This window comes from Acipenser ruthenus, chromosome 14, assembly GCF_902713425.1.
Source record: "Acipenser ruthenus chromosome 14, fAciRut3.2 maternal haplotype, whole genome shotgun sequence".
Classification (NCBI taxonomy): Eukaryota; Metazoa; Chordata; class Actinopteri; order Acipenseriformes; family Acipenseridae; genus Acipenser; species Acipenser ruthenus.
Window position 1 is genome coordinate 19,173,230 of NC_081202.1, and position 19,948 is coordinate 19,193,177.

General features: G+C 37.7%; 1 protein-coding gene across 2 annotated transcripts; it reads right to left on the minus strand.

The window, feature by feature from the left end:
- Nucleotides 1-8,288: 8,288 nt before the first annotated feature.
- LOC117419404 (phosphatidylinositol 4,5-bisphosphate 3-kinase catalytic subunit gamma isoform-like) lies at nucleotides 8,289-19,698 on the minus strand. Of its 2 annotated transcripts, XM_058986031.1 has the most exons (12): nucleotides 19,608-19,690; nucleotides 19,013-19,174; nucleotides 16,375-18,387; nucleotides 15,855-15,920; nucleotides 15,542-15,767; nucleotides 12,554-12,657; nucleotides 12,314-12,460; nucleotides 11,265-11,355; nucleotides 11,032-11,162; nucleotides 9,847-9,958; nucleotides 9,328-9,485; nucleotides 8,289-8,965 (listed from the first exon to the last, which is right to left on the minus strand). In XM_058986031.1, exons 2-12 carry the CDS (start codon nucleotides 19,160-19,162, stop codon nucleotides 8,684-8,686), a joined length of 3,480 nt encoding a protein of 1,159 aa, XP_058842014.1. In that variant the 5' UTR covers nucleotides 19,163-19,174; nucleotides 19,608-19,690; the 3' UTR covers nucleotides 8,289-8,683. The 2 variants fall into 2 exon arrangements, with proteins under 2 accessions (XP_058842014.1, XP_058842016.1); XM_058986033.1 differs by lacking the exon at nucleotides 19,013-19,174 and having other exon boundaries at nucleotides 19,608-19,698.
- Nucleotides 19,699-19,948: the final 250 nt, after the last annotated feature.

Below are 19,948 nucleotides of genomic sequence, written 5' to 3' on the forward strand. Positions count from 1 at the left end.
GCGCGTGCGTAATAACAACGTCATGTGATGCAGGCACAAAGATCATAAGGGTCTCGTTCAAAAAGCACAAATCCTTTTTACGCTAATCGTGTGTGTCTGTTACTGTCTTGAAACATTTCTATACCACGTAATGGATGTAAGCGACGTGTGTTTATGATGGGATCTAATGCACATTTTAGAAACAGACCCTGCGCTCTTTGTTGACACCTGATCTGACCGGGATTTTAGATCAGATTCAATTAACATGAAAACACTTAAGAAACTGCAATTCTTGCAAATTTTCCTGGTTGTATGTTCTTGGCTGTTGATATGACACATATACGTGGTAGATATGTGTATATTGTTAGTCACACAATCTACAGCCATGGCCAAAAGTTTTGCAAGGTATCCATACAATCCTTCCCTTTCTTTGTATCATACTTGTATAGTTTTTACATAGCACTTTTATGTTCTGCATGTCTTGCTTTATCCCAGCATAATCTTTGTGTTTTATTGGTACAGACAATGGTATTAATGCATGCACTGTAGTACACATATACTAGTGGCTCAACCTAATGTATGCTGTGTAAAGTAGATCACAGTCCTGTTATCCCATGCTTTAATCCTGTTGGCATTTCAAGGCACATGCCAATTAGGGATGCATCGATTGTTAATTATTGGGCTTTTTTTATTATTCTTATTATTATTGTGCAGTTGTAAAATTGGATTTCTGTGTACTTGCAAAAAATATTTAAGCTTTAAACTGAACACAGAATTTTACTTGTTAGTGTTTAATACTCAATTTATGTGTTTATTTCTTTCAGTTTAAAGGCAACTTAAAAACCCTGTCCCGTCCCAAAGGGTTCCGGAATTATGGGGCCTGGTGGCAACCCAAGTTGGAAGGTATGACACAGGCCCGGTTTTTGGGATAGAACCGCATAGCAGTCTCGTGTTTTGATTGGTCCTTGTCTGTCACAGGAATATGATGTCAACACGAATGGGAAAGCTTGGAGGCATTGTGATTGGAGAGAGAGAGAGAGAGAGAGAGAGAGAGAGAGAGAGAGAGAGAGAGAGAGAGAGAGAGAGAGATGCTTTCCAGAACCTTTCAATTAAAATATAATGCAGTATTTTGCTTTACTAATATAACAAACTACGGGTGACTATTACTTTATATAAATTGTCATGTTGTGCACAAATGTAATTCCCTTTCTGTGGTGATCTACTTTTTCTTTCAAATAGCATATATCTATAATCGTTTGCGTGATGTATTTCCAGGAGCAATTAGAGAGTTCCTTATGCTGCTAGCATACCACACTTCAAGACAACGGGTAGTTTAGAACCCCCTTTATCTTACCAGACAGATTGCCCTTTCTCACCCGTTTGAGGGTGATTGACCCAGGGTCTTCAAACACTTTGAACTCCCAAAATTACCGTACCCCTAGATTTAAAAAGCTCTTCATTTAAATGAAAGATAATACTTTGGATTTATATAGCACCTTTCATCCCATAGGATACCAAAGCTCTTTACATGCGGCAGCTATTCTGTGCCAGCACACTGACACAGCAGTTAAAGTCAGAGAAGTGAGGAATTGCTTAGCCATTTGAACTACAGGAGGACATTTAGGTAGGCCAGATTGTAAGTGACTGAATTGGAATTTAGCCATTATATTTGCATAGTCCAACTGTTTGAACATTATCTATAGCCTACAGTTTAAACAGGAATAGATAAGGAGTATTTTACCAATATAATACAATAGTAATTATGTTAAGTTGTTGAAGGGCACTGGTCTCTTAAAACCTATAAGTGAAAGAGCTGATATAGGCCTTTATTGTATTTTTGTTTTTGCATGTGATAGATGAATAAAATATATTGAACTCTGCCATTCTATTCATTTTGAGGTCTGATAAACCTCTAGGCATGATTATATTGTAGCGATCCTGGGGGGAGAGAATCAGGATAGTGGAGGGTGTGTGTGTGCGTGCAGGGATTGCAAGGTGGGTGTATGCGTGCAGGGGTTGTACGGTGGTGTGTACGTGCAGGGGTTGCATGGTGGTGTGTGCATGCAGGGGTTGCATGGTGGTGTATGCGTGCAGGGGTTGTATGGTGGGTGTATGCGTGCAGGGGTTGCATGGTGGTGTGTGCATGCAGGGGTTGCATGGTGGTGTGTGCATGCAGGGGTTGCAAGGTGGGTGTATGCGTGCAGGGGTTGCATGGTGGGTGTATGCGTGCAGGGGTTGTACGGTGGTGTGTACGTACAGGGGTTGCATGGTGGTGTGTGCATGCAGGGGTTGCAAGGTGGGTGTATGTGTTTTGATATTAGCCTGTAAAAAAGGAAAATGACTGCTTTAATGAATTTTCATGTATGTAGTTTCTTCATTGTAATAAAGAAATACGTTTTTTTAACATTTACATTTTATTTCTGTTTCTTCATAAAAACTAATGTTTTCTGGGGATAGTAAAAAAATACATTAACTTTTATTCATGTACTAAGGGTTACTCTTAACCAAATTCACTATCCAGTTCTTGTTTACTTTTTTATGGTAAACTGAGCATGCATGACTTAGAAACTCAGCTGTCAGCTGAGCAGAATATCCCAGAAACTGGGCTGAATTCGGAAAAGCAAAGCAGCTCAGAATTTGGGACATTATATAAACACCAAATTGGCCCAGAATTTGGGACTCTGTCACCAGTTTTCTGATTCAATGCCCATCACTTCAATGTTACAGTGTACTTGTTTATCCGTCACAGCTTGTGTTTTTTTTCTTTTTTTTCTCCCATGCCAAATCAGTCTTTATTGCTGTTACACAGCACTTCCTCCAATTCCACATGACAAAAATGCCGCAAAAACAAAGCGAACGAGACAAGCTACGGTAATGTAAAAGTTAATCATTATACAGTTTTAGATACTGTGTTGCATTTTTTTAAATCGGTGATCTTTAGTTGCTTTTGTGCATTTTCATTTGCAAGTGAACTGTGACATTAGGGCCTAATCGAGCACTATGTTCTGCAATTTTGAATACTGACTTTGGATACTGTTTTAATTCTGAAACTGGTGTTTGTTTAATCTTTTGCTAAATTGGATTGCCTTTCATGCTTTACGCAGTTCTGTGCATGGGTAACATTTTGATTTAATTTTGCTGTTTGGTTGTTAATAGGGAATTTTACGTACTGCTACAATACATACCGGATTTAAAAGTATGTACAGTCCACATGTCCACAGTCGTCTCTTTTGGCAAGTGATATTTTCAGAATTATATTCTGAATTTAAATACTTCTTCTGTTGAAAATATAGTAGTGTACCAACAAAAACAACTACAGTACATCTAAATTATTGGAACCCTGTATACATGTTTGTACAGTAGTATGCTAGAATGCTGATCTCCTGCATCAAAAAGTTGTGAGGAATTCTCCTAGCTGCCTAGGATGGAAGCCTCCCCAGTACTGACATTGTCAGTATTTTCCTTTCGGCTACAGCAAAATAACAAGATCTGCCATCTGCATGTTGGCAGCTGGACGTAAAACTATGTTATGTTTTTATTTAATTTTATCCTAAAGAATACAGAATACAGAATACAGTTCTATCCAACAATGTCTTTATTTTAGCAAGGGAGACAGTTGTCTACAAAAACACATGATGCATCTGTTAGTTATAGCTGCAGTTTTATATGACACATTCTTTGCTTATTTAATGTGCTTTTTTTTATTTACCAGCAAATAAAAGTCTGAATCTGCTACAGGCCTCTGTGCAGTGCCATCAACGAGAGAGTCTTTGTGGAGTAAGCATAAAAAGCAGTCAAGTGGAAAAAGAGTGTGTGAAAAGGCTCTGTGAGGAGAATAAGGAGTACAGAACAGCAGAGGATTTGTCTGATCTTTAAAGCTTAACTATGATAATTTAATCTAAATGTATAATGATGACGTACATTTTCAGTCAGTCCAGGTATGAATCTGTGAAAGCTCAGAAACGTTCTTCTTTAAATTAATCTCTGAGCATAGCTTTTTGTTTCAGGTAATGGCAGGGCTAGCACTCAATAAAAAGGAATGTAGTTGCAGGGAGAGGGAGGCACAGAGACAGAAAAGAGGGCCCCACTTGAAAACTTCATTTGCTAAATACATGCAGAGACAGAGTGGAGAGACAGGCAAACAGGTCAGTCTTTAGAAATACAGTACTTGCATTCCTTGGCAGTGGTGGATCGCCTACTACACTTCAACCACTCAATAACAAGTAATAACTTTAGCTTTTTTGTGTATTTTTCTTCAATATAACCTTTTCCTTTTTTTTTGGTCCCAATCTTTCATGGTCTTTCTTTGTTTCGTAGTGCCAACCACCAATCAACAAACCAGAGTGAAGTATAACGGACGTTTGGGAACCAGCCAGACATTTTTATAAATGTTTTTCATTGTACATTCTGCTAACTGGTTTAGCATTCCATTATTCATGGATGTCTGTTTATATTTTGTACTTTTAAGAACAGTCTTGTCCATGAATGCTACTGTCCATCCACCCACAATGTCAACCCTTTTTTTTTAAATTTAGTAATCCGCAATTGTGTTTATCATTTTTTGTCTCAATTTGGAATAGCCAATTACTTTTAGGCTCAGCTCACCGCTACCACACCCGCGCTGACTCAGGAGCGGCGAAGACGAACACACACTGTCCTCTGAAGTGTGTACCGTCAGCCAACTGCTTCTTTTTCACACTGCAGGCTCACCATGCAGCCACCTCAGAGCTACAGCATCGGAGGACAACACAGCTCTTGGTAGCTTACAGGCAAGCCTGCAGGCACCCGGCCAGACTACAGGGGTTGCTGGTGCGCGGTGTGCCGAGGACACCCTGGCTGACCTAAGCACCGCCCCCCCGGGCGGCGCTTGGCCAATTGTGCACCACCCTCTGGGAACTCCTGTCCATGGTCGGCAGTGGTATAGCCTGGACTCGAACCGGCAACGTCCAGGCTATAGGGCGCATCCTTCACTCCACGCAGAACACCTTTACCTGATGCGCCACTCGAGATCCCTATGTCAGCCCTTTTAAATATTTTCATTAACATTCATCCCTTTGTAATAATCCCAAAAAGGCTATTTATACTGCAATACATAACCTATATATGTACAATTCTGAAACAAGTCTCAATAGAATTAAACTCTTAGCTTCCCCTAACCACATGCCAAACTAAAGAGCAGGAAGGACTACCTGGATCATTACCAATTGACTTCCAATCTTCCAATCTATATATATATATATATATACAGTACTGTGCAAAAGTTTTAGGCAGGTGTGAACAAATGCTGTAAAGTAAGCATGCTTTCAAAAATAGACATGTTAATAGTTTATATTTATCAATTAACAAAATGCAAAGTGAGTGAACAGAAGAAAAATCTACATCAAATCAATATTTGGTGTGACCACCCTTTGCCTTCAAAACAGCATCAATTCTTCTAGGTATACTTGCACACAGTTTTTGAAGGAACTCGGCAGGTAGGTTGGCCCAAACATCTTGGAGAACTAACCACAGTTCTTCTGTGGATTTAGGCAGCCTCAGTTGCTTCTCTCTCTTCATGTAATCCCAGACAGACTCAATGATGTTGAGATCAGGGCTCTGTGGGGGCCATACCATCACTTCCAGAACTCCTTGTTCTTCTTTACGCTGAAGATAGTTCTTAATGACTTTCGCTGTATGTTTGGGGTCGTTGTCATGCTGCAGAATAAATTTGGGGCCAATCAGATGCCTCCCTGATGGTATTGCATGATGGATAAGTATCTGCCTGTACTTCTCAGCATTGAGGAGACCATTAATTCTGACCAAATCCCCAACTCCATTTGCAGAAATGCAGCCCCAAACTTGCAAGGAACCTCCACCATGCTTCACTGTTGCCTGCAGACACTCATTCGTGTACCGCTCTCCAGCCCTTCGGCGAACAAACTGCCATCTGCTACAGCCAAATATTTCAGATTTTGACTCATCAGTCCAGAGCACCTGCTGCCATTTTTCTGCACCCCAGTTCCTGTGTTTTCGTGCATAGGTGAGTCGCTTGGCCTTGTTTCCACGTCGGAGGTATGGCTTTTTGGCCGCAAGTCTTCCATGAAGGCCACTTCTGACCAGACTTCTCCAGACAGTAGATGGGTGTACCAGGGTCCCACTGTTTTCTGCCAATTCTGAGCTGATGGCACTGCTGGACATCTTCCGATTGCGAAGGGAAGTAAGCATGATGTGTCTTTCATCTGTTGCAGTAAGTTTCCTTGGCCGACCACTGCGTCTACGGTCCTCAACGTTGCCCGTTTCTTTGTGCTTCTTCAAAAGAGCTTGGACAGCACATCTGGAAACCCCTGTCTGCCTTGGAATTTCTGCCTGGGAGAGACCTTGCTGATGCAGTATAACTACCTTGTGTCTTGTTGCTGTGCTCAGTCTTGCCATGGTGTATGACTTTTGACAGTAAACTGTCTTCAGCAACCTCACCTTGTTAGCTGAGTTTGGCTGTTCCTCACCCAGTTTTATTCCTCCTACACAGCTGTTTCTGTTTCAGTTAATGATTGTGTTTCAACCTACATATTGAATTGATGATCATTAGCACCTGTTTGGTATAATTGTTTAATCATACACCTGACTATATGCCTACAAAATCCCTGACTTTGTGCAAGTGTACCTAGAAGAATTGATGCTGTTTTGAAGGCAAAGGGTGGTCACACCAAATATGGATTTGATTTAGATTTTTCTTCTGTTCACTCACTTTGCATTTAGTTAATTGATAAATATAATCTATTAACATGTCTATTTTTGAAAGCATTCTTACTTTACAGCATTTTTTCACACCTGCCTAAAACTTTTGCACAGTACTGTATATATATATATATATATATATATATATATATATATATATATATATATATATATATATATATATATATGGCATCAGCACAGAACATTAAGGAATCCCTTTTGTGCTATGAGGGAATCTTAATTAAAACATTTAACAAATAATTACATTTAACCATCATTGGAGATATAAAAACATGTTGGTATGTAAAATTGGAACATTTCTGTAATAAAATTCTAAAATATTACAAAGTTGTTGTCATGTGTGTTTTATTATTGGTACGTTCATATGATGCGTAGTACTATATGAAACATTAGCATAGCCCCTCCTTAATTACCATGATATGCCACCGACTGGCGAGGCACTTGTTATAAACTCTTGTCAAAATATACAGGGTTAAGAGATTTTAGCATGACAATCATAGTGTGCTACCTCTGTTTTCATTGTATTGTTGAACACAAAGACACTCAGCGATCTGTATGCAGTGAGTTCATCTGTCTGTGGTGCAGTTTCTTCTAGTCTTGGTTGAGTTTTAAGAGGAAATGTATAAGCGCTCAGTGATGTCACAGAGTGGTAGACCTATTTTGCCAAGGATTAAGTGACTACACAGGGAAAGCCACCAATCTAGGCATGTATTTTCTCCTGATACACATGCATGCCTATGTCCATTATGACATTTTATCTCACAATGACTGCAGGAATAAAAGAAAGACTTAAAGGTAGCAGGAAATGCATGTCATATTGTTGAGTTCTGGGCTATATTCAATTCAATGAAACAGGGACATTATATATCCCAGATAAACTGTTTACAGAATCCAGTATTTGAAAGGCAACTTAATGTACATGTAGTCAATGTATAGTATATTGGACTGAATACAGTAGAATCACATTGCTATTTGTTCAAGTATATTTATGGTGTATATTGAAGGAAATACATGCAATTCTTCTGTTTATATTTCTCTTGATAAGTGACTTGCATTTCAGTTTAGAATTTACTTATACTCATGTTTAACATTAGAAGGGCTAAGAGTGGACTGCATACAGTAGAACTCTTTGTATTTATTGGAGCATGTACAATTTTAAATTTAGCTGACCTGCATTTTCACAAATCATTTCACAAATCAATGATTCCAAATGGTGAATAACTTTTACTTGATTGTGCATTCTGACCTACAAGCTGAGTCATGAACTAAGATGCAGGTTCCTGTTCAATGATTTTGTTTTGCATCTCAGACTACCTTAAAATGCTGAACAAATCTGACTGTACAGTCTTTGCATAAGTACAAGGAAGTCTGTTTGCTTCTCATGCGGTTTATCTGAATAACAACATCAGACTACAAGAGCTAAATGTTTGTGAACACTCAGGCTCAACAAGTGGAAAAATGAGGAGCAAAAAGGTGAAAACTGTGCCTTGTTTTTTGCTTTTTAACTGCTTGATTTTTAAATCGAGTTTGAAGAAGCACAAATATACTTAGGTGTTAATTAAAACAAAAACTGATGCAATACAAAATTTGTATTTCTTTCTGCAGGCTGTAAAAATCCATATACAAAAGATAAGCATTAAAGTACAGAGTAAAACTTGAAATATATACTAAAAATATAAAAAATATATCAACTTATGTTTAAGAACAAATGCTGAAGAATGAAAAAGTATGCTGGCACTATGCAATATATTTAAATCAAGTTTGCTGTGATATCTATATTTATGTAAGAGTATGGTTAATTGATCTAGCACTACATTCTTAACTATCTGGTTACTGAAGCTGGTCTGGGATGAAAATACACTGGAAAAAAATATGGAGCATTTTTTTTTTTCTTCAGAAAACCAGTATCTGTTAAGCTTCAACTGAACTAGAAGAAGAAACCTCCCTCATCTGGATGTGTCAGAAAGAGTTACACTGAACGCTTTTCCACCCCTTGCTTGATTCCAAGGACAAGGTGCAAAAACCAATTAAACTGAACAGTCCAGCCTTTATCCCTGCAAATTTCAATCTGGTCAAGAAAATGCTTCTCTGCGTCTTCTTCAGTCTTCCCCACAGTAAGGGCCTCCCGGATATACTCAATATCCTCTGTACTGGTTAGCTGTGGCATTCCTGTCATCAGCATCATCGAGAACAAGATAATCAGAAGGTTGGTATGGTGCCGCAGAGCCAAGTATGCTTTGATGCAGACATCCTGAGAACAAAAGGCAGCACAGTATATTTACAGAACAAACAATAGCTTTTATTGTTATTATTATTATTATTATTTATTTCTTAGCAGACGCCCTTATCCGGGCGACTTACAAGATATCACATTTATATCATTATACTACCAGATGTATATACAAATGACAGCCCTGCAAATCTATATTTTTCAACTAAACAAATTGTTCCCTTATGTTTGGTATTACCTAATAAAAACAGGTCTTATGTGTACTTTTAATTCTTGTAAAATGATTTCCCTTTATAAGAAATCATTTAAAAAAACAGCATTTGAAAATCTTAACAAATGAAGAAACAAAAAGTTACATCCGATCTTTCTTACTCCGATCATACCTGGAATTTTTGGAATTGAGGGCTTGTTTTCTTTCCAAACGTTCCCATAACATACAGAAAATCGGGAGTTAAAACAAATGGCACTCTTTCCTTGCTAATCCCAAGGAAGCTTTTGTAATTTCCAAGGATGTGTCCAAAATCTATGTGAAACAGATTACCTAAAGAAAGGAATATTGTAAAATAGGGTGACAGATACTAATACAAGCATTAAATGTTGAAGTTTCATCATGACAAAATATACATGCCATGTACCCTGATGGGATAACTACAGCTGTGATTTCTAGTGTTTACAGTACACCAGGGAAACCACCTGGATGCATTGACCATTTATTTTTAGGGCTAATCCTGGGATTGGTGGTTGATGCAATCCAGGGCGATTCAGCAGTGGTATAAAATGCTTGTTTTTTTGTTTTTTTTACCTGTGGCTGGTAAGGTACATGTATAGGTAATTAACCCATGATAATTTTGTGCACGATAGTATTGTGACATAGAAGATTAGCTGAAACCAGTTTCACTTACCTGATTCTGTGATCATAATGTTGTCGTTATGCCTGTCTCCTATCCCCAAAACATATGTGGCAACACAATAACCAGCACAAGAAAACACAAACCTCTCCACAGCCTGCTGAAACTGAAGATTACAGTACAGTGTTAACCAGGGTTGTGGGGATGTGCAATAAATAAATACAACAAATCATCAGACTATTATAAACAAATCATTATTTAGAATGAGTACATAACGGGAGATGTTCAAAGATTTTAACTCAAAGAGGCAACATATTCAATTTAAAAGGTAACAACCTAACAGTACAGAAGACTCATAGAATATGAACAAAAAAATCCAACTTTACCAGTTTATACTACAGAATAAAAAGCTTCTAAATTCACCCTAAGTATCTACAGATGTCTAGAGACAAATATTGTCAAAGAGGTTCAAAACGAAAGTTAAATAACCAATTGAATGTCAATGGCTGGATAACTCCTTTCTAACCTGCCTGAGACCTCATTACCAGAAGTTGGTGATATCCCTACACCTCACCAGGAGATCAAAGGGGAAAATAACTTAATTTTAAGGAACTACTTCTCCCAGGCGCAATAATACAAAACCCAAAATGCAACTAAATTATAAAATGCACGTTCTATATCTTTATTGATATATTCACATTAATACACTCTGCGTCAGAAATTCACAGAGATTACAGCTGAAGATCACTACTGCCAAAAAACAGTCTGTAATGTCTGGCACATCCCAAAGTGGAAGTTATTATTGCTTAAATTGTCAGCCATAGTGAAGTATTTGATTGTGTGTGACAATATTTAAATGGAGCTGAATCGATATAACATAAACGGTGATTCAGCCTGTTTATGTATGATTTTGCTTGCCTCAGCATTGTGAGGTAATGACTTCAATCAAGGACCTATGTCGACTAAGCCTCACTGTGGATCTAAATTTCAGGAGCAAACTGGTCCCTGTCTGAAAAGCAAAAAAGCCTAACATAGTTTTAGAAAAACAGCACACAATGCAATGCTTCTAAATACTCAACACACACACACACACACACTCACACACACATACACACACACACACACACACACACACACACACACACTCTTCTCTATAGAAATGTTTGAGGTCTCAGTATGAGTGCTATTGAATCTGGAGAAGGTTACACACAGTTTTACAATCTTACAGTAAAATACTACCTTGTCTTCCATTACGCATTTATCTCCAAGCCACTGGTTTAATACTTCGTCTTTAAAAGCTCCAGTGTTGCCAACGGTGCTCTGCTGGATGTTAGCTATGGTGGTGGCATCTTTCACTATTTCAATCATCCCTGAAAAGATACAAATGTTAGTGGTTATGATGCACATTGTAAGTAACCCCACAAACCTGCATACATACAAACAGATTCACAATTCATTTATGAAAGACTTACCTATCTTGTTTCCAGTAGAAATGCAGCCATATGGTAACAACGATAGATCCAAAGATTCTGTCTCCCAGATTGATTCCATAATGAGAAGAATCTAATAACACACGCCAAATATCACATATCCTACCATATTCATGTTTCTGTTAAAATAAAGTTATCTACTGTATGCAACTTACAAAATGTACTTATGGCTCTGCTATCAGTATAAACAAACTAAACAACAACTGTGATAAAGATAACTGATGGTTTGGGACTTTTGCTATTACAACCTGTGAGGGGAATATGGACAGTAGAAGTGAACGGACCGTGGCTGAATATCGAGGTCTGTTTAAGCGCTGCATGAGTCAATATAACCCATACATAAGAAGCTTGCAGCCCTTGAACTCTTTTATATGCTGCTTTATTTTTAATATACCAACTATATTTGTTTTCTATTCATGACCAACCTTTATTTAGCCAAGTGATGACTGATGACACTGTTTTGAATTGACTTTGCTATGACGTCAACTGATATTGAGAATAAAGCACAGTAAAAACGTCATATATTGGGTCACTGGCATACATTAGGTGAAACGTGGACTCTGACTAGCATCAGTCATAATTGCAGTTGTCATATTTTTTGTCATCTGATACTTTTTTTATTTGCTATAAAGATAGATGTGTCCTAATTTAAAATATTAGGGTTATTATTATTATTTATTTCTTAGCAGACACCCTTATCCAGGGCAACTTATAATTGTTACAAGATCTCACATTATATTTTACATACAATTCCCCATTTATACAGTTGGGTTTTTACTGGTGCAATCTAGGTAAAGTACCTTGCGCAAGGGTACAGCAACAGCCCCCGCCCCCGCCCCCCGTAATTGAACCCACGACCCTCCGGTCAAGAGTCCAGTGCCCTAACCACTACTCCACACTGCTGACCTCGGTTATAAAGTTATTATAAAGGGGATACAGCACATCATTGGGTTTCTGATTCCATTTGGGTTTAACATTTAATTTCTCCATTGATTTTAAAATGTTTACATTTTTCACCAAAAAAAAAATACCTGTAAAATAAGCATGTCCTGACGAAGGTCATCTCCGTCCTTAAAGATTATTCCAATAGTGTCACTGGATCGTGTTGTGGGGTCGTCAGGTTTGAACTCGAGCCACAGCGGTTTCTTCTTTGATGCCATCACTTTACACTGCTCAATCTGCAGTAAGGATAGGGCATTGCTTTAGCAATTTCAATGTTACACGAATACCACTGATATCATTCTGTATGTTGAGTATCAGGTTATATTTACCACAAGTGAACCTGCTCTGAGGCCAGGGTCGTAAGGGACTTTGAAACTTCTTGGTAGCCCTGATGTTTGAAGTTTTTCAAGTTTCTGTCTGAGCTGGGAAACAACTGAAATTGACATAAAAACCTTGTGATATACTGTAGGACCATAGTGTTGAGTGGGAAATAATGATTTACCCACCCTGCATAACCCATAAAGACCAAACTGATTTCCTTTTCTTTTACATATCATATATTAGTGACTGCACATATACAGTGCCTTGCGAAAGTATTCGGCCCCCTTGAACTTTGCGACCTTTTGCCACATTTCAGGCTTCAAACATAAAGATATGAAACTGTAATTTTTTGTGAAGAATCAACAAGAAGTGGGACACAATCATGAAGTGGAACGAAATTTATTGGATATTTCAAACTTTTTTAACAAATAAAAAACTGAAAATTAACTAATGATGATTAATAGAATCCACCTGTGTGTAATCAAGTCTCCGTATAAATGCACCTGCACTGTGATAGTCTCAGAGGTCCGTTTAAAGCGCAGAGAGCATCATGAAGAACAAGGAACACACCAGGCAGGTCCGAGATACTGTTGTGGAGAAGTTTAAAGCCGGATTTGGATACAAAAAGATTTCCCAAGCTTTAAACATCCCAAGGAGCACTGTGCAAGCGATAATATTGAAATGAAAGGAGTATCAGACCACTGCAAATCTACCAAGACCTGGCCATCCCTCTAAACTTTCAGCTCATACAAGGAGAAGACTGATCAGAGATGCAGCCAAGAGGCCCATGATCACTCTGGATGAACTGCAGAGATCTACAGCTGAGGTGGGAGACTCTGTCCATAGGACAACAATCAGTCGTATACTGCACAAATCTGGCCTTTATGGAAGAGTGGCAAGAAGAAAGCCATTTCTTAAAGATATCCATAAAAAGTGTCGTTTACAGTTTGCCACAAGCCACCTGGGAGACACACCAAACATGTGGAAGAAGGTGCTCTGGTCAGATGAAACCAAAATCGAACTTTTTGGCAACAATGCAAAACGTTATGTTTGGCGTAAAAGCAACACAGCTCATCACCCTGAACACACCATCCCCACTGTCAAACATGGTGGTGGCAGCATCATGGTTTGGGCCTGCTTTTCTTCAGCAGGGACAGGGAAGATGGTTAAAATTGATGGGAAGATGGATGGAGCCAAATACAGGACCATTCTGGAAGAAAACCTGATGGAGTCTGCAAAAGACCTGAGACTGGGACGGAGATTTGTCTTCCAACAAGACAATGATCCAAAACATAAAGCAAAATCTACAATGGAATGGTTCACAAATAAACATATCCAGGTGTTAGAATGGCCAAGTCAAAGTCCAGACCTGAATCCAATCGAGAATCTGTGGAAAGAACTGAAAACTGCTGTTCACAAATGCTCTCCATCCAACCTCACTGAGCTCGAGCTGTTTTGCAAGGAGGAATGGGCAAAAATTTCAGTCTCTCGATGTGCAAAACTGATAGAGACATACCCCAAGCGACTTACAGCTGTAATCGCAGCAAAAGGTGGCGCTACAACGTATTAACTTAAGGGGGCTGAATAATTTTGCACGCCCAATTTTTCAGTTTTTTATTTGTTAAAAAAGTTTGAAATATCCAATAAATTTCGTTCCACTTCATGATTGTGTCCCACTTGTTGTTGATTCTTCACAAAAAATTACAGTTTCATATCTTTATGTTTGAAGCCTGAAATGTGGCAAAAGGTCGCAAAGTTCAAGGGGGACGAATACTTTCGCAAGGCACTGTATAGTGACTCAACAAATATTCAGATATTTCCCCTTTAGATAAATATAAACTTTTACAACTATTATTTTACACTTTTCTATTACTAATATGCCCCTGAAAGTTAAAAATAGCCTGAGAGAGTATTCAGTTGACCACATTTTTTACACCTGTTTAGTTACATTATCTAAACTGTCAAAATATATATGTTTTGTTTCTGTAAAACCATGTACAAATTAGATTTTATTTCTTCAGTAATGGGCAAATGTTTTATAAAGGCATGACTGTAATTACTTTAGGGGAACTTTGTTTTTACACAATAGAAGATACTCCTACTGTAGTACTTTTTGTGCTACTGTATAATCTATTTGGGTATATTACTACCTTAGAAGATAATGCTGAAAATGTAATAGCAGTATTTACACTATGATTCATCTAACAATAACTCACTTTACCGTTTAATTTATTCTGTCTCACACAGCATTTTCATTCTACATTTGGCAATGCAAGCAACCTTCACAGTATGCCAACAATAACCGTTTTTGAGATTTCTTTTTTATTATTATTATTTATTTATTCATTTAGTAATTTCATACTGCGCTACAAATAACTTAAAAATCTACTCTTCTCAAAATCCTGTGGACAAGAAAGTGATTTTCTTTGGTGAATATGAGTTCTTATTACATTACACATGCCCAAAACATTCTTTCTGACATCACAAACCAGGAAGACAAGCGAAGATCATTTCTAAAGGTCAACAAGTGTATTACTATTGTGTGTCTGACACTCAGTTATCCATTGTTATCCAGTTATCTATTACAGTATATATGATCCTTGATATTGGAAATAAGGAATGCATACACCTGACAACGGGAAATAAAAAGGCAATTATATAATAAATAACAATAACAATATAATAAATTATAGATTAGAAATGTGTTCTTTATAGAAAAGGAAAGGGGTAGCTGGAGGTAAAAGGGTTGGATGTGAAACATAGATACCCCTTGAGAGTTAATAGGCATGTTTTCAAACTTAACACAGCCTTCACAAATAATAATTATAAAATATGATTCCTACAGTTTTATTATTGAAGACAACTAAGGACTATTCAAAATATTCATTCAAAGACCAGAAAATAAAAACATGAAGGTTTGGTTAAAGTCTTCAAAGATGGAGTTATATTTCATCTTTTGGTTGTGTGAATGAGGTTTGTAATACAACATATTTCACCTTGTACTGAAATATCATATTTGTCAGCAGACATTGCTTTTATTTCCTTGGTGATCTTCTGCAATGCTTCAGTAATTTCAACTTGCTTCTTGAAGTCATGCAGCATTGCTTCACCACAGCCCCGAAGGTATGCCTCTAAGATCACTGCATATCTCTGCTGGTAATGCATGGACTGGGCTATTTCACTTCTTAGAAACCAGAACAAGAAATGGCCAATTCTTTTCCTCTGTTTGGAAGAAACAGTAGATCAACTTTCAAAAATACAAAAACAAAGCACACAAATATATTCATGGTGTTGTTCTTTTATACTTACCCTTAAAGCACGTTTCAGCAGAAAACGAGCCAGGGCACTGTCATGGTAAGGCTCAAACTTCACAGCCTGTATAAATTAGTGAGAAATGCAACACATGGATAAAAAACACATTAATTTAAAAGATCATAAAAACTATAAAAGGTTCTGGAATTAATTTATAAAAGGTTTGGTCAACACTTTGACAAAAGAAGCAATTTCCAATATCAGAAGTAAAATTATGTTAGAGCTTTGTTTTTTGTTTTTCTTCACACTGGCACTAAAGCTGAAAAAATCAAACACCTATAACTCTTATTTATATATATATATATATATATATATACACACATACACACCTATTCAGTAGCTCTACAAATATACTAAATAAAGATATTCACATTACATATACATTTCGTGAAATAGTTCAGAGAGGATTTAAATGTAACTGACAGTTTGTTGTTTCGTTCTGTAGAGATAATTTACTTAAAATTGAAAACACACAGGCTGTATGCAAATAGTGTGAACAGTTTAAACAGTACCCTACCTGTACAAGCTGCAACAGGTACCGCAGAACATCGTCATCTCCTAGAGTCTCCAGCTTTCTCACTGCCACGGTGCGTACATTCTCATCTGAGAAGTGGCAGTCTAACAGCTGCATTGCAAGTCCAACGTCCAGTGTGCTACGATCCCAGGCATCATGTTTCTCCAGCAGCTGATGTGTTGCTAAAACCGCTTCTTGTTTCCCCCATTTAACTGAGCTGAGAAACTTGGGATATGCTTTTGGACACTTCATGCATTCCTGCTTGAAATGCCACAGTAACTCTTTGTCTTCTGGTGTCAGAGGATGCAGTGGATCAGTGGCAACAATTTTCTCAAACTGTTTGCGCAGGTGATTAGGCATCTCTCGTCTTGACCTTTCACCTTCAACCTCAACTGATTCCTGACCTTTCGGCAAAGCAATGGGGTAGCAGTATTTATCCAGCATCACAGTAATAGCCATGGATGTTTCCTTATCAGGGTTGGTAGCTGAGGTGAGCTTGTCGGCGTTGACACTGCTATGATCCTCGCTCTTCTCTGGCATCTTCCACATGTGGAGGACGTATTGCCCTTGCCGCAGCAGTGAGCGGTGGTCTATCAGTAGGAGGTTAACATAATAGAGCAAGCGGTTCTTACATTTGGAGTCAAAGTTGATGCTTTCTTGAAACCCAGCCTTAGTGCTCTGAGTTTGAGTTTTTCCACAGTAAACCTGTAGGCTAAATCGGGCACCTTTTGGCAGATCCTTTATCTTGATATCCAACTCCAGCCATGTGTTCCACAGCACCTCTTCAGTAAATGGTTTGGAGGAGGTTCTCTGCTGAGCCAGCAGCTGTTGTCCATGAAAAATACTGGCTTCAACAAAAACAATGAGCTCTGAATTTCGGGGCAGCATGGGGATATCGATACCAAGGACCTTGACTCTGAATTTTCTGTTACAATCCCACAGAGAAATGGTAAACACTTTCTCATGGTCCTTTTCTTCTATTGTCAGCTGCTCATGAGACCCTGCAACTCCAGTGCAATCATCAACCAGCGACCAGTCCTCCTTGTGAACAACATCCTGTTCCGGATCAGGTGCAGACTCCAAAACAAGGTGGATCTCCTCCGAGTTTTTCAGACACTGTCTCACCCAGTAGAAGTTCTTAACAGGGTTGTCCCCAAAAATGTATTCATCTCTACCGCAAACTCTGAGAACAAAGTCTAATTCACTGTCTTCTTCAGAAATGCCAAGCAAAGGCTTTTTCTTAGCAATCTTGGTGAAAAAATTCTGGAGAATCTGATCAGGTTTGTCATCGATTGATACCTTTATGGTTTGACTAGCGTTTCCTCGGTGGATGACAACTAAAATATTATTATTGCTTATCTTATTTAGGATGTATTCTGGTAGAGGCTTAGGGGTTATCCAGGGATCCATGGAATAAAGTTTTGGATCCCGGTTTGCTAACTCGATTAACCGAGGTGTCAGCAATTTCCGCCTAGTGAATTCAAGTTCATCATCATGAACATTGCTGACATCTGTTACATCATAACCAATAAGATAATTCAGATACCTCTGATACTGCTCTGATTCCTCAGTCGGTTGGGGTCTGGTAACCAAATGGATTCTTCCTAAATCTTTTTTCAATGCTTTCCAATAGCGTATGCAGTCCAGTGTGTGAAACACCTGATGTTTGTCATATATTTCATACCAGTGCCCTTTCTTCTGGTAAAGCAGTATGCACTGATCTGGGGTATACTTTTGGTAGAACTCAGGGCATGCACTTCTTTCAACTGCTTTCATCCACAATTGGGTTTTAACTTGTTCGACTGTGCAGTTTCCAGCAACATCAAGCATTAGGGCGTCTTGTATTTTATTAAACTTATTGTACGTAGGCAACACAAACTCTATCGCTATTTGATCCATTGTAACCACAGTGTTTGATGATACAAATGCTTTCATCTTTCTCCTTCTTCTCCTGTTCTCTTCTCTGAATATCACAGGTTGTTCATCGTCACCATGCTGTTCCATACCCAATGGAAACTAAAAACACAAAAAAGTCTTCACAGAATAAATGCACAGCACATTACTAAAAAAAACAAGGCAACATTGGTCCTTAGTGGTACCCTTGCACCTCTGGAAAGGGGAGGCTGGTGTGTGATTATGTGTAAAATGCACAGTATCATTGATGTCCACTCTAGTCCTGCTCTTTGTTCCAAACATGTTTTAAATTGTTTAACTGCACCAATTAACCTCCATCCAGTCCCTACAGTAGTTGATTTATTAAATTGTATTTTTGGCTAGTCGATGAAGTGATCCACAATTTCCAACTCCTTCCAAGTGAAAATCTAATTAACCTCCCTTGTCTTAAATTCTCACTTGATTTCAAATTTGTGTTCAGAATTATTCCTTATTTTGAAATTGTACATTTTTCCAATAAGCTATTTATTCCTTCTAGTTTCAATAGATTCTATCTAAATTTGATAAATACATTTACATTTAATATTATACAACGAAAACTGCCCACATCAGAATACCAAACCTGATATAAAAAAAAAAGTTTAATTGGGTAAAACAGTATTTAACAGTGCATAATTATTCAGTTCCTTATGATACACAGTAAGCCTACATTTTACAACAATATTATTATTTGTAATGTTGTTCCTACCATTTGCAACCTGTATGTGAATGCACATACGTGCTGTATGTACAAAAAAAAAAAAGTCTTAGGTATTAGTTCTCCTTCCACCAGCCAGCTTCTGCAAAGGGAAGTCTTGCAACTCAGGAAGTGAGCAAAACGTCTGAATATAGAAATCATAACTGACAGTTCCTGTTTATAAAAAATAAATAAATAAATGCAGTTGCTTAAGAAACACACACATATATATATATATATATATATATATATATATATATATATATATATATATATATATATATATATAATGGTTTTGTTGATAGTGATGCACGACAGTAAATATAAAAAAAATGAATGGAACAACTATTAATAATACCTTTAACACGAATGACTCATCTTTTAAAGGCAAATTACATTTTAAAAAAACTTAATTTAAAAAAATTGTATTGAATAAACAAGGCAAACACAACAATTGAAAGCCGCACAAAAAACGTCTGTCATTAAATTAAGTTATGTATACCTATTCAAAAAGTTAACAGTATTACTATGTACTCATTAAATTTCACAAAATATAAGTTGATTACGTCATACCAGAGATCTAATGAAAATAAAGACTGCCACTTACAGCATTGAGGACAAACTTGTGTTCGGCATTTATGCTGGTTGTGTTGGCACCGTTGACTAGTGATTTTTTTTTTTTTTTCTTTCCAGAGCTGGCTCTGGTTGTCTGTCTGTTCACCCCTCCCTTATGATTGATGTATCTGTTCTCTATATGAAACGTTAGTGACATGTTAAGTTCCTATTGGTTGTAGGCGTACTTTCGGTTTTAAAAGGGCCAGGATGTTTGTAATGTTTGAGGTTTGTGGTACTGTATATGCTGAGTTAATGTAGGTATACTTTTCGAACATGTAAAAGCTGACATAGCCAACAGTGATATAGGTTCGGATGAACCACACAACTGTACAC